This window comes from Alternaria hordeiaustralica (genome assembly GCF_023758085.1).
Source record: "Alternaria hordeiaustralica strain BMP 2776 chromosome Unknown scaffold_13, whole genome shotgun sequence".
Classification (NCBI taxonomy): domain Eukaryota; kingdom Fungi; phylum Ascomycota; class Dothideomycetes; order Pleosporales; family Pleosporaceae; genus Alternaria; species Alternaria hordeiaustralica.
Window position 1 is genome coordinate 401,806 of NW_026056785.1, and position 14,721 is coordinate 416,526.

A 14,721-nucleotide genomic window follows, 5' to 3' on the forward strand; every position below is an offset into this window, starting at 1 on the left:
ATGCACCCGGCCGTCTCCATACTTGCCGATAATGTCGTCAAATACCACCACCTGCTCGCCCCGCTGCTCTACACCGTCCTCGCGGCTGTCGCAAACGTACACACACCGGTCCAGCATTCGCTGCTCATAACGACGATATCCTGGCTGATAGTATGGGTGCCGACTGTCTTCTGGGTGGGCATATATTCAAACAGCGACAGCGCCAAGAGGAAGACGAGCTGGCTGGCTGGCGCGCTGCTTGGTCTGTCTGTGATATGCGACCGCGCGGCATGCGATAAGCAGGGCATCTGGGCGACCAAGGTACTTTCAGACGGGACAGAGAATGACATACGACCTAACAATGCCCTAGGCCCTTATTCCCTTCTTCACCGTCCTGTTCTCCGAGAACCAATTGGTCGCAAAACACCTCGCCCTACCCACCTGGACCGTTCTCGATGGCCCTGCAGCCGAGACCAAGACCTCCCCGGAGCGACAGCCTCATACCGAACCATATGGGATACTAGCAGTTCTCGTTGTCTCTGCGAGCGCTGTTCTAGGCGTCTACGCAGTTCCTACCACGGTCGCGCTTGGTGTCAGCAGTGCCATCTTCGCGGCTACTGGCCTCGTCCTGTTTGAGTCTACCATACAAGCCGCGACAGAAGAGGGCGAGGGCGGCAAGCGAGGACTTGGGTCTGCGAACGGGAGTACGTTGCGGCGCGCCTCAGTGAGTGGTGCCTCGAGGCCGCAGCGACTGGCTGCGCTCAGAGACGTCGCAGTGGCCATTGCAGTTGTATGCGGGATCGCGTCTATCCTTACCGAGTCGTCCTTGACCGCAAGCACGATATCCTGGGAACCTGTATACAGAGAGTATGACCGGGAGTGGAGGGATGTGCACAATTTCCGCATCTTGCAGCGCTTCCTGTGGATGTTGCCGGTTCACACCACTGTAAATGTTCTTGTTTTCGTTCTGGTACGTACACTCTTCCAGATTACTGTTGAACTACCTAAATACGCTGTCTTGTTACCAAACGCGGGTCTGGCGTCCTGCCGCGTCGTACCCGTCGCCATGGCTTTCACCCCAGCTTTTGCTTTCAGGTTCCAAGACCAGAAACGTAGCTTTCACTCTCAACGCACTGTCACGATATCAAGCTAATTTGCCCATAGATCTCTCAACATGGCGCTGTAAATACCTCTCTGTTGGCCATATTCTCTCACCTTGCTGCAAAACTACACTTCGCCCCGACCTTTTCCACCATTTTGTTTACCCTCATTTACGACGGCGCGGCATTTGTACACTTTTTTGAGTCGGCCGCATCTCCCATTGTCATGGATTCGCGGCGTTCTATGCGACTGCGTCGCTTTATCTTCATCGTTATGGCTCTTGCGGTGGGGTCTCTACTTTTCGGACGTTTCACTGGACCACGAACGTATCAACATATCACGCATGGTGTTCTTACCGACATACCACTTTCTCCGCCTGGGATACCACTTGCTCCGGTGTCGGTAGATATGACCAAGGGTCATCCGGCTGCGCAATTGATTGACGCAGCCGAGGCAGACTTCCAAGGCACTCTTAACCGACAATCCAAGTCTCTCGCTGATGCGGTTCGAGAGTACCGACGCAGGAACGGGATCTCGCCACCTCCGCACTTCGACAAATGGTACGAGTTTGCGACGCGCAACGGTGTTGTGATGATAGACGAATACGACACGATCAATGAGATGTTGCTACCGTTCTGGGCGCTCAAACCATCAACGATTCGGTCGCGCATTGCGAATGCGTTAGGTCATGAAGACAGCTCAATGCTTGCAATTGCGATACGCCATGGCGCCGTGGAGAACTTCCAAGGCGGCGATGAATGGCAACAACAGGCTACCATTGGCATGATGAAGCAGTTTGTCCAGTATCTGCCCGACATGGATCTGGGCTTCAACTTGCACGACGAACCGCGAGTCGTTGTGCCCGACAATCTGTTGTCGTCGATGGTGGCAAAGGCGAGGGACGAAATTCTACCGCGTACTGCGAAGAACACCGCACCTCGCAATGCCTTCTCCGCTCGTCCAGAAGACTTGAGTGATGGTACACGATTTGCCGAAGTTAGCACGACCAAGTTCAATCGCTTTGCGCATCAACAGACATGGACGCATTCGCGGCTATCGTGTTCTCCTGGCACTCAGGCCCAAACCTTCGAAGACTACGCTGCCGACAACTTCACCGCGTATGCCGCCAGCGACCTTGGCTTCATCTACAATACGACTGCATTTTCCGACATCTGCAACTCGCCCTCTTTCTCGTCAACGTTTGGATTTTTCGAGCGCCCCAACGCCTTCAGTATCATCCATGAGCTGACACCCGTCTTCTCGCAGTCGAAGATTTCCAGCTTCCAGGACATCCTATACCCCAGTCCATGGTACTGGATGGGCAAAGTAGGCTACGATGAGACACACGACACGACCTGGGAGAACAAAACCAACAGCCTCTACTGGCGCGGCTCCACAACAGGCGGTTTCAGTCGCAACGGCGGCTGGCGACGTCAACACCGCCAGCACGTCGTCCAACGCCTCAACGCCCCCGATACCGCCAAAGTCCTCGAACCCGTCTCCAACCCCACCTCAACCTACGCCGTAACCTCGATCGAGCGTAAAGCCCTCAAAGACCTCATCGACGTCCACTTCTCGCACATCGGCCAATGCGACCCCGGCGACTGCGACGCCCAAAACGAATTCTTCGACGTGACCGAACGCGTCGACGGCCAAGACGCATGGTACTACAAGCACCTCCTCGACATGGACGGCAACGCCTTCTCCGGCCGCTTCTACAGCTTCCTCAAGTCCCGCAGTCTGACCTACAAAATGGCGCTGTTTCGCGAGTGGCACGCAGAGTGGCTACGACCATGGGTGCATTATATCCCCCTCTCCCTCCGCGGCGACGAACATCTCGATCTTGTACGGTGGTTCAGTGGTACACAGGTCTTTGACGATGACGGCGATGGGGTTGTTGAGAGAGTCAAGGCGGATGGAAGCAAGAAGGGTGGGAATGGCGCGAGTGAGGGGGAGAAGAAGGCGCGGCTTATTGCGAAGAGGAGTTCTGAGTGGCATGATAGCGTGTTGAGGAATGTGGACTTTGAGGTTTGGTTCTTTAGGTTGCTGTTGGAGTATGGGAGGGTGGTGGATGATAAGAGGGAGGAGATTGGGTTTGCGGGGCCGTAGATGGGGGTATGAAGGAGAAAATTAGGGTTGGGTAGATGGAGTTGGAATACATTGCTGTTCTGTTTGACGTGTTCTGAGGACTGTGCATATAACAATTGATATGTCAAGTTGATGTGTATACGAGACTGTGTGATGTTGTGATTTAGTCGACTCTACTGACTCTCCCACCTCATACAAGGAAAAACCTGAACAGGTCGGCAGCCTACATCAACGTAGAACCCTGCAAAGTAGGTAGCCTAAGCCGATGTAGGCTCTAAACCTGTTTAGCTTTTTCCTAGGTTAACGTGCTCTAGCTTGCATGTTGAATGACCTTTAATTAACGTAAAAAATGACTAGCATAGTAGTCCAACGAAAAGCCCATATCACATTCTAATCTCCCATCGAAGAACTCCTACTCGATAAGCGCCTGAAACCCGCCGCTCCATTTGTAAAGTATCCACGTATCCGTCTCCAAGTCTTTTTCCAGAACCAAACAATGCTATCGATGATGGAACGGATCTGCGAACGAGGCAGAGCCTACTTCCTCCCCGTTCGGACGCCGTACTCGGAGTAGAAGTGGCATGTCGTGTTATGAACGACGCCGGATGTGTCTTCTTTGAAGACGTTGCAGCCGTATGTTGCTGCGTTGGGTGGGGTGTACACTGTGTTTCATTAGTCGAAGGATCACACAACCCCATGAGTGAAGCGTAGAATGAAAGGAGTTTGTACGTACAATGTAGCGAGACTGCGTAGTCTGTGGGGTGCGGATTTGAGATACGATGCACACCGAGCGTGTCAGCCATGTATGTGACGTCGTTTTCAGCGAAAGTAGTCTCTTGGGTTTTGGTCATCGGCCGCTGGTTTTGTGCGTCGTCTTCGGTGGGGGTTGCGAAACGGGTTTCTGTTAGGCTGCCTTTGAGCACTTTCATGATGCAGTGTGCGTTTGCGTGGCTGGGTTGGTGTTAGTTCTGGATCTTTCAACGCTGAGTCGCGCACTCGAGAGCGTGAGGTGTGTCCACGGTGGGTGTTTGAAGATGGTGGACTATCGAAAGGTCGTCTTACCGGCGTGTCTCCTGCTGACACATCGATCAAAGTAGATCGGCGAACGGGGTCGCTTCATCGTGCAGGAGACTGGGGCCATAGATTGTTGTTCGCGAGGTGAGGCATACTAATGTCAACTGTTGCAAAATATGAGAACTTACTCGTGAATTGGGCTCTTCTTTCCAGGTCCCCATACCAGGATAAGCTGTTCGATTAGCACCACCTTCGCTGACTCGAGAATCGGGGACTGTACCAAGTTACTCTTGCCGTTGCCTTTGTCAACAACATTCCGTGTGTATGGTAATGTCTCAGATGGAAAGTAGTATTTCTTCCATTCCGACTCCTCCGAGGTGTATGCTTTCATCAACTCCTGGAGCTCATTCTCGTCTACGTCATCCGAGTCTATGCCGTTGCTGGGGCCGAGCACCTTGTTGATCTCTTGCACGAGCGAGTGGAAGTTATCTTCTTCAGTGTTGCGGCCGATCATGGTAACGATATCGATGTTTGAGGAATATAAAATGTGGCGAGCGTGTCGTCGAGTATGATGTTCTGGTAGACGGAGTTCCGACGAAGAGAGTTCGGAGCGCGGGCTTTAAATATACACAGCCTTTGTCGAGGGTAAGAGCGTTGGCTTGCCTGCCTTCAATGCTGCTTGTGCAGGACTGGGCTTGCTTCATTATGTAACAATTGGCGCGTTCTAAGCTTGTGATATGTGGATCCATGGCGGTCAGCAGTTCGCCGACATGTGATGCACCTCATATGCTCATCCAGAGTGGTGGGTGTGGTCACCGATGTGAAGACCCCGAACGCGGCTTCTATCGGGGAACTTTATGAAGGCCTCGAGGAAGCATGCATGGAAGCCGAGATGGAAGGGTGCAGCGCTGAGCGCTAACCTTATCGGGTGGCGGTGAAAGGTACTGCCGGGAAGCCGTGCCCCGCTTCGTCATTGGCGGCGTGCGTCGCATCAAATTTCTGAACAACAACATCGCATCTCCACGCCTGCCCAGAGCAAGTCAGGATACACAGTAATTCAAGATGGCGACCACAGTAGACAAGGCAAGTATTGAGTGCCGCAGCATACCGCCATTCCACGCGCTAACAGAGTGTGCAGATCAAGGACATCGAGGCCGAAGTAAGCCACACCCCAATACGCGACCGTAACACGATGACTTACACGAGACGTAGATGGCCAAGACCCAGAAGAACAAGGCGACGTCTTTTCATCTTGGTATGGCCTCATGGACGGATAGTGCATACTGGTATGCTTATACATGAACAGGGCAACTGAAGGCAAAGCTCGCGAAGCTTAAGAGAGAGCTGCTCGAGCCTTCGTCTGGTGGCGGCGGTGGAGGTGTAGGATTCGATGTTGCTAGGACTGGTGTTGCCAGTGTTGGTTTCATTGGATTCCCCTCCGTGGGCAAGAGTACGCTCATGAGCAAATTGACCGGACAGCACTCCGAAGCCGCTGCATATGAGTTCACAACGGTGGGTTGGATGCGCTTGGTACTAGAATCAGTACTGACAACATACAGCTTACTACAGTACCTGGTCAAGTCATGTACAACGGAGCCAAAATCCAGATTCTCGATCTTCCCGGTATTATCCAAGGTGCGAAGGACGGTAAAGGTCGTGGACGGCAGGTCATCGCCGTCGCAAAGACCTGCCATTTGATTTTCATCGTTCTGGACGTCAACAAACCCCTCACCGACAAGAGCGTTATCGAGAACGAACTGGAGGGCTTCGGTATTCGAATCAACAAGAGCCCGCCAAACATTGTGCTCAAGAAGAAGGACAAGGGAGGCATCAACATCACCGCCACCGTTCCCCTCACACATATCGACCATGGCGAAATCAAGGCGGTGCTGAACGAGTACCGAATGGCAAACGCCGACGTAGCTATTCGATGCGACGCCACGGTCGATGATTTGATCGATGTTATTGAGGCCAAGGGACGAAGCTATATCCCAGTCATCTACGCTCTGAACAAGATTGATGCTATCAGTATCGAAGAGCTCGATTTGCTATACCGCATCCCGAACGCTTGTCCCATCAGTTCCGAGCACGGGTGGAACATCGATGAGCTCCTCGAGCAGATGTGGGAGAAGCTCAATCTCGTTCGTGTTTACACCAAGCCCAAGGGCAAGATGCCGGATTACTCGGCGCCCGTGGTATTGCGATCAACAGCCTGTACCATTGAAGACTTCGTAAGTCTCCCCCTCATCTTAAACGCGACGCGCTAACCGCTCTGTAGTGTAATTCCATCCACAAGACAATTGTCGACAACTTCAAGCACGCTATTGTTTACGGGAAATCATGCAAGCATCAGCCCCAGCGTGTGGGACTTTCTCACGAGCTTGCCGACGAGGATATCGGTATGTATCCCAGTATTATCTCTCTAAATGGATGTCGTGAGCTGACGACCCGACCAGTCACTATTGTCAAGCGCTAGATAAGGTCTCGTGATTACGAGATACGACAGGCGTTATGGATCCGGTCTTGGGAAATAGTGAGTAGAGCAGAAGGGCCTTCTGGATGGCTGAACATGTCTCACTGCGATACCAATACTAGGTCGCAGCATTAAGATGACGAAGAGAGCGAGGCTTGGAGCCGATCTCGCGGCCTGGATTGGCCGAGGGCTCGTTCCAGTAGCACCGCGGACGACATCAGGACGACACTAGCACTGGGCAACGCAGCTTACGGCGCGGATCGTACCTGCCAATCGCCAATGCTCGACTGACTGGTGGCGGTCCGATACCGTCCGCAAGCTATCAATAACAGGCCTTTGCTTCCCCTGCCGAGGAGGCGTCATTCAAGACATTGCCGTCGCGGACCCTCGTGGTAATGGCGCCGCTGGAGTTATTGGAACGGGGTCAGCATGTCGCATTTGTTTTTATTCCATATTTGCTTCGGAATTTGATGGATTCAGATCAGCATTGTCTGGCCCAATTTTTGAGGCGTCGGTTTTCCTTATTGGTCTGCTAACGGGCGCAGCGGTCGACTCGGAGAAATCAGCAGGGGTTAGTTGTGCTGGCGACTCAGAGGGCACGCTGTCAGTCGGGCGCTAAATCATTATCGCTCCCGAAAGCCTGAGTGGCTGGTCGGCAAAACCTCGATTTTCCATGGGCGCGATTATTGCAGCTTTCCGAAAGCGTTTCAGCCGTCGACACTTTCTGTCTCTCCTTTATGCACAGCCGATGATTGACGTCTTGCCCCTGCCGTGGGAATCGCCACAGGCTCGCGTACCTGAGCAGCATTGAATCGGCTGCCACTGTTTCGCGCCACGAGCGTACGGCAACGGCCAGGATGTATTTCGCTGGGCGCACGAGGCGAAGCCAATATGGCGCTTCCACTCAGACCATGTCTTGTTCGGGAAGCGTCAGATTAGCCGGCTGCGACGTGCTCAGCGGTGCGAGGGCCCTGATGGGATGATCCCACCCGGCTGCCTTGACATCCCATTTGCCCTTGCTAGGAGTCAGGCGTCGAGGCATGCACTGGCGAGCTAGCCTGGCGGCCGCATAATTCTGGCCCGCGCTGTCCTAGGGGCGCATCCCCGATGAGAGACCCGCACACGCTAAGCCCAACGTCGTCGCTCGTCGCTTGGCCGAATGGCGACCAGGATCACTGTGCACACGCCAGGCTTGCCGGCAAGCTTGGGCTCGAAACAAACAGGGCTCCTCTCCCGCCAGCTGCAGTAGGCCGCGCCCGCATCGCACAGCCAGGGCCTGTTACCAGTGTCCCCAGACTTATCCTCAAGTACGCGCTGCAGGCCCGCCGCGCCAGGCTTTCCCTGCAGTTTCAATTCTCCATCTAAGGCCATTGCTTTGCCGCGCTGCTTTATACCTATATGTTTTGACCTCTGTCATACCCAGCGCCTTTTGTCAGCGCTACCCCCGCTACTGCGGTACATTGACTTGTCGCTGTTTCGCCTCAGGAACCAAAATCTCGTCTCATGCATGTATGCGCTCGGCCGCTCTGAGGTCACCCACGCCGCCTAGGTATAGCAACACCACGGTGCAGGTGCATATGCCCGTCTGGCACCCTACTTCTGCTCCGCACCCAACACGGACACTCGTTCCCACACTCGCACGGATACACCACTCCAATACCTACTGCCTTCGACATGAGCCAGTTGCAAATGGATCACGACCACCACCATCACCACCACCAGGAACCTTTCGAGGATCACCATTCTGGATGGCATGGCGATAATGGTTACAACCCACACCATCAGTCTCCAGTCCAAGACTTTAATGGCTTCAACGGCTTTGCACCGCTCCCGATGGAGCCCATCTACGGGAACGGCATGCATCCACCCCACCAAACTCATCCGACACCGAGGACTACGCATCCACAGCTGCAGCCTCTGATCATGCCGCAGATGCCGCAATGGCCGAGCATGCTGACCAGCCAGTCGACTTACCAAGCTTCATTGTTCCCCTCAGCCCCACCACCGATAACGCCGGCATCAGCAACGCCAGTCTCAGCGAGCTCAACACATTCCCGCACTTCGTCGACACCACGGAAGACTCTCACAGACTCGGACCGCAGACGCATGTGCCAATACCATGAAGAGAATCCCACTGTCAAGCAAACGGAAATTGGAGGTATGCCAGCACCACGCACCAGACTCACATGGATCTTTTACTAACGATATCCTAGCAATGTTCGGCGTAGAGCGAAGGTACCACTGCATACCCTGCATGTCTCTTCCCGTGCTGACAGTCTTGTAGTACCGTTTCGAAAGTGTTGCGCCAGAAGGAGAAGTACTTGTACCAGGACGATGGTAGCCGATCACCCATAAAAAGGTCGAAAGGCAAATTCCCGGACATCGAACGTGCCTTGTCGAATTGGGCACGAAACCATCAGAAACAGGGAGCACAGCTGTCAGATGCTGCGATCCGAGAGAAGGCCCGCTTCTTCGCTCAGACCGTCGGCAACTCAGAGAGCCACCTCAAGGTAAACAGCGCGAGCTGGTTGGAAAAGTTCAAGCAAAAGAATCATCTCAATGGTGCAAGGTCACGAAAGACTTCGATAGCAGAAGAGTCGGAGGGGACTTCGAATCCGCCATCCAATGTGCATACCCCGGGGGCCATCTCTCCTACCTCACCTGGCGGGGTATCTCCAGCGACAACGACCATGACAGCGAAGAAGAGTCAGGAAAATCTCAAGACAGAAAGCCCCGACACGTACGACTTTTCGAACCATCGCCGACCCTTCCATTCACAGAGCAGTACATCGTTGTCAAGCGTCTTCACGGATACAGCCACAAGCCCCACGTCGCTTTCTTCGCCCTTCTTCACGCCTGATTCAGCATGCGGCCCGAGTCCATTCATGGGAAGCCGCCAGCCTGCGAATGGACAGCCAGGGAACAACAACTTCCAAAGGCCCCGAAGCCAAACCTTCCCCATGCTTGTTGGTGTTGAGCAGTACATGTCACCTCCGGGCTCAACTGACGATATCACCCCAAAGTACGTTAGCAGCGGTGCACTTGACTCGCCCATGACCGAGATGCCTGGTACACTGCCAGTCATTGACGAAGGAATGTCGCTTTCGCCTACCCAGATGCCCAATTCGATGCAGCCCCCTCCTCTCCCAGGTACTATCGACGACAAAGGCTCATCAGCCGACTCCTCGCCCATCACACCGTCCCAAGAAGAAGCTGCACGCGCTCTCGAGCTCGTCATGACCTTCTTCCAGTCACAGAACGCCGGCTTCGTCGTGGAGCCCCAGGAGTATGTCACCATTGGCAAGCTGATGGAGAAGCTACGAATCAAGCGCAGCTCCGAGAGCCTTCCTTCCGAGATGCGACGTGTGTCAGAGCCCAACTTCACCACGGCCAAGCTCGAAAGCGTCGACGCGATCCATTAGCGAATTGGACATGTCACTCATCCAAGGGCCTGTGACGCCTGTCACAGCACGTAACGCTGACGACCACTTTCCTTTGTGGAACAAGCTTCCTGAATCGCTTGGGTTTGGAGTAGCAAGACTGTGCAACACTTGCGGTCTAGAACACCGGGATCAGGGACATACACACACGGCTAGCATTCTGCATTACAGTCACCGTTTGGATTTTCTTTCATTGCCGCATCTTGCCGCATTCTCGCATCAGCATCATTAGCATGGCTTCTATTTCTCACTACTCCTTCATTGACTTTCATTTTCCATCTTCCTATTCCCTTGCTCCACGAACCACTATACCCCCCTCTAGCAGCGCACAGTAACCTGACTGTTTTCGACTTTATCCCCTTACCTAAAACGAAGACTGTATCCGCCCACGCGGGCCAATATTCTGTACGCTTCTATTTGCTGCTTTCAAACGTTCCATTTACATTTGCCTGGCGACCCTCATACGTTGCACTGAGTCTGAAACGGCGCGATGGGCCTCGTACGCACTGCTGTGCACCTATATGTAGCTTCTAATATAGTTACCGACCCTTGCCGCAAGACCGGCCTAACGAAAAGGTCAATCACGCTTGAAATGCGATTAATGCTCAATCCAACGTGCCATACGATTGTGCGTCTGATGTCACTAGTCAGTTTCGTCCGATCTCAATCTGATCATGGTCAGACTCAGCCTAGTTTTGGTGGAGCACCACTGACACTTCACTGATCGGCAAAAGTCTGGCTCATGAACGGCTGGTACTTGCCGCTTTAAGCCCCCGTGACGGAGCTTTCGGCATCGCATTGCAACACCGTTATAGCAACGATGTGCAACAAACTTTGACATAGCCCGCCGAAAAACAACACTGAATTTCGGAAAATACCTTGCCGACAGACATGCCGATCGCAGTGAAAAGCAGCATTCGTTCGTTCTGGCTTTCCGCATCCTGGACACGGCCAAAACGTAAATTGCATGTGAGACTTGCAGGTTCAGTCGGCACCAGTTGGCCCCCTTCCCCGCCTTTGCACGAAGCTCGGACACCCTTTGACCTGGCGCACCTTGCACATCCTTGATACATCACAAAAGTACATATATACATATCCAGATACATCGCTTGAAGCGATCGCAATGCATAACGATCGATGACGAGGCTCGTATACGAGGAAGACAGATCCTCAAACTGTTGAGCCTGATCTAGATGCCCGCAAGCGTGAGACAATTGGTATCCCGTCTCCCCGCGCGCGCACCATACTCAGCTGGAAAGTTTGCGCATTTGGTTCGTGTCAAAGGGCTGTCCCGATCTGGATCAGGGATGAGACGAGCGCGAGCTTGGAGAAGCGAGGGATTGGCGTTGGTACGGGCTTTCTTTCGCTCAGTAAAGTGGTTTCGGCAGCGCAATCGACGCAAGGCGCCCTAGGGCTCCGTCATGCCGCGGGGGCGCACGCACTGGACTCAGCTTCTCTGCTGCCCTGCTGGGCTGGATAGGGAGCTTGGACCTTAAGGTCGTCTCTGCAGCGAAGCTCGAGTTTCCCCAAACCCTGGAGCGAGTCGTGTTTGGGGCTCTTGCTGTTCCGTACTGGATTAGTTGCAGCTTCCTTCGTTTTCGGATTCCCTTGCTCAATCATGACGAACATAGCTGTAGCACATAGAGTACAATCCACGCTTCCGCGGGTGAAGCAAAAGTTGGGCAGTGTTTTGGAAACCAGTTTACTTATTTCACAAAGCCGTTACTTTTGCATTACGGGTATTATGCAGCCCGTTTAACTTCACCCTGCGTTCCGCGGCGCCAAAAAGCAAAAAGGTGAGCAGTCCAGCGCCACTTTAGTTCGTCCTCTCTAGCCGCAAGAAGAAGCAAGAAAGGTAAATGTCGTCGGTGTTCCCCACCACCATATCTTGGGCATCCTTGCAGTGTCACTCTTTTTTCTTATCCCGCGGATGATGGACTGTTCGTTTTCTGCTTGCTTCTTCCTTTCTCTGCAACACATTGCTGTTCGGTACAGTACCGGTTCGGTCCGCAGCCGAGCCCGTTCACTGGCTCACACGTTGTCCAAATGCCGGATGTACTTCCTTCGCAGGTTGAAGCTGCAGTACATAGCCTTGTACATTGTGCAGCTCTATCAAAGAAAAGAAAATCAGTACAGGGGGCCTTCGGATGACAACTAAAAACGCGTGTTACGTAGCTGTCAAAGTAAATAAGCAAAGGTAGTAACAGTAGATGAGGGGACGCGCAATGGGGCAGATCTGTACTTGGTGTCGCAGTCCGACTTGGTTCGGCCCTTTTGTCGCTCATGTCGTTAGCTCGCGGTGTTGCGCGCAATGGCTAGACCGTCGTGAGCATCAAATCGCGAACACGCAATCGCAGCGCCCCCCATCGATCGGTGAAGGCCTGCGTTACCGTCCCTTGAAGCCCCCTGACCATTGGCAAATCCAAGGAAAGAGGCCGACAGGTTCGTAGTACCTTTGTATTCGGGCCTACGTCAAGCAGTGGTGGCAGGTTGTAGCGCAAGAGGCTAGGAAACCTACACCCGAAAGTCAATTATCGCGTTAGATTGCTAGCTCTCGCCCTTGTCTCCATCGCAATTCGAAGATAATGTTGGGCTAGTCCGCCAATGGTGAACAGGCTGAGAGCGTCCCGGTGACGTTTAATTTTTGCCCTAGCATCTAATGCACAATGTGCTGGCGATAAGCATCGAAAAGTTCATTACGATGTTCGCGGTGCTAGGTCATGCGGTACCCTGCATTAGATCGTCCACGTGATTGATATCTGATGCTGTGTAACACGGTACGGAACCGGCTAAGCAAGAGAGCAAGAATGTCGAGGTACAGAAGTGACCACCGAAACCCCTTCGTGTGAGGTGCTCCCGACAACGTTGCCTGAGCACGCGTACTTCGAAGGTTACTTCTGAAATCATTCATGGCATTGCGGGCCGTTGTTCGCCCTGAGGCTTGTGTCACGTGTCGTTTGATGGGCTGAGGCCAGTGTATCGTTTTCTTGACATCGCAGCTGACAAGTCTGAGCAACGCTGGTTTGCACGATAGGGCATCGAATACACCTTCGCATCGCTGTATACAAGCGACAGTACGACGCACTTGCCCGTCATTGACGTACCCGTCCCGTCAATCTTGCACTCCCTGTCAGACGCACACATCCGTTGCTCCAGAAATGTTCTTCGATTCCCAACAACGGGTCTTCGCATGAACTGGTGTCGCAAATACCTTTGTTGGCGAATGGATCACGACTCAGGATGATGTGAGAGTGGAAGCGGGATATACAGCTCGCCTCGATGATGATTGCCCATTGGCGTCATTCAGCGATCATTTCATGCGCTGCGCAGCAAGCGAACGTCTCGAATTTTCCCTATCCCGAAAATTCAGGATTGGCGAACGACTCAAACCGCAGCCGCGTACGCCGACTGTTCCAGAGTGGCTGAGGTGAGTCTGCCGTACGCCTCACTATTGAGTCTTCATGCCTTGCGCAGGATGACGATAGTTTGGTAGGATATAGTGATTGCCCACTACGGGTGATGTTTTGCATGTTCGAGTCAATCCCACCCGCTGCCGTACCTGCACTAACGTTCCGGGCTCTTTAACCGTTGAAACATGGGTCGATGTTCGCAACATTGATGCCCATGACAGCCCCTGATGAGCACTCGCTTGACTCCAAACCATGGTAGATGCTGGATCGCCGGTGCTGGGATCATGGGCATTGTGCCTAGGATCCTGATGCGCTTGCCCCGGACCCCGTGCGGTTCAGGAACAGGCGATGTCGCATCTTGTCAAATGCTGAACGGCGACTATTACTAGGATCATGACTTTCCGTGTTGCGCATCCCGCGGCTTCGCGAACCAGGTCCCTGTAGGGGTTCCCTCGTTACGCCCTGGAGTTCGAGGAATTAAAGTTTCAACGGTCATCCGCGCCGAGTCAGGCAAGTGCCAGCGTCACCAACACTGACGTCTTGACACTTCGGCCGGCATAATCGGCGACCTGAATCCTACGCACGCGCCCACAAAGCGCGCGTTATTCGATAGGATCAGGATGGATTTTGTTCGAGATGCAGGACAACTGTGCCGCAAAGGCAGAGAGAAGGCTGACTCGATCGCTGGTTATGTTCCGCGTAGTTGCTGCCCAACCGAATTTTGAAACACGTTAGCGGCAGGCTGTTCAGGAACGTGTTGCCAGGAACCGCAACCCTTGCGGAAGCGATAAGAGATAGACGGCTACGGGCTGAAGGCGCATGCGGGGTAACTTCCCTCGACGCTTTAGACTTCTCGGCCCACCCTCGCTTCTGCGATGTTCACTCACTGAAACCCCACGGTTGATACATCGCCTAAGTGAGGCTGAGTTATATTTGACCTTGGAACAAGGGTTCACGGCGTAGCCGAAGAGGAGCGCGGCGGTAAATGTGATCCGCAGGCAGAAACTCCAAGGCGATCTGAACCAGAACCTGTGTTATCTCGCTAGGCGGGGCTTGATTGCTGATTGTATCAAGGTGCGGGGCTCTTAGACGAGCTCATCTTGATACGTGAAGGTGTGGTGAAGCTCGGAACGCTACGTTAGATAACCAGGGAAGATGCAACCGTTGCAACATCGTCTACAGTCCTTGACTCTCTTCAGGATCATGCGATACTACC

At 53.5% G+C, this 14,721-nt stretch overlaps 4 protein-coding genes across 4 annotated transcripts; 3 read left to right on the top strand and 1 right to left on the bottom strand.

Moving 5' to 3' along the window:
• J4E84_006704 (uncharacterized protein) lies at positions 1–3,189 on the top strand (the record flags this gene model as incomplete). Its single annotated transcript, XM_049389291.1, has 3 exons — positions 1–300; positions 350–683; positions 1,487–3,189. 3 exons carry the CDS (start codon positions 1–3, stop codon positions 3,187–3,189), a joined length of 2,337 nt encoding a protein of 778 aa, XP_049243000.1.
• Positions 3,190–3,705: 516 nt separating this feature from the next.
• On the bottom strand, positions 3,706–4,696 carry J4E84_006705 (uncharacterized protein; the record flags this gene model as incomplete). The annotated part of the gene is made up of 3 exons (XM_049389292.1): positions 3,706–3,830; positions 3,956–4,119; positions 4,371–4,696. 3 exons carry the CDS (start codon positions 4,694–4,696, stop codon positions 3,706–3,708), a joined length of 615 nt encoding a protein of 204 aa, XP_049243001.1.
• Positions 4,697–5,394: 698 nt separating this feature from the next.
• On the top strand, positions 5,395–6,658 carry RBG1 (GTP-binding protein rbg1; the record flags this gene model as incomplete). Its single annotated transcript, XM_049389293.1, has 5 exons — positions 5,395–5,437; positions 5,489–5,694; positions 5,742–6,413; positions 6,461–6,581; positions 6,639–6,658. The coding sequence occupies 5 exons, from the start codon at positions 5,395–5,397 to the stop codon at positions 6,656–6,658; spliced, it is 1,062 nt and encodes a 353-aa protein (XP_049243002.1).
• Positions 6,659–8,761: 2,103 nt separating this feature from the next.
• J4E84_006707 (uncharacterized protein) lies at positions 8,762–10,077 on the top strand (the record flags this gene model as incomplete). The annotated part of the gene is made up of 3 exons (XM_049389294.1): positions 8,762–8,813; positions 8,869–8,890; positions 8,940–10,077. The coding sequence occupies 3 exons, from the start codon at positions 8,762–8,764 to the stop codon at positions 10,075–10,077; spliced, it is 1,212 nt and encodes a 403-aa protein (XP_049243003.1).
• Between the last annotated feature and the right edge of the window lie 4,644 nt (positions 10,078–14,721).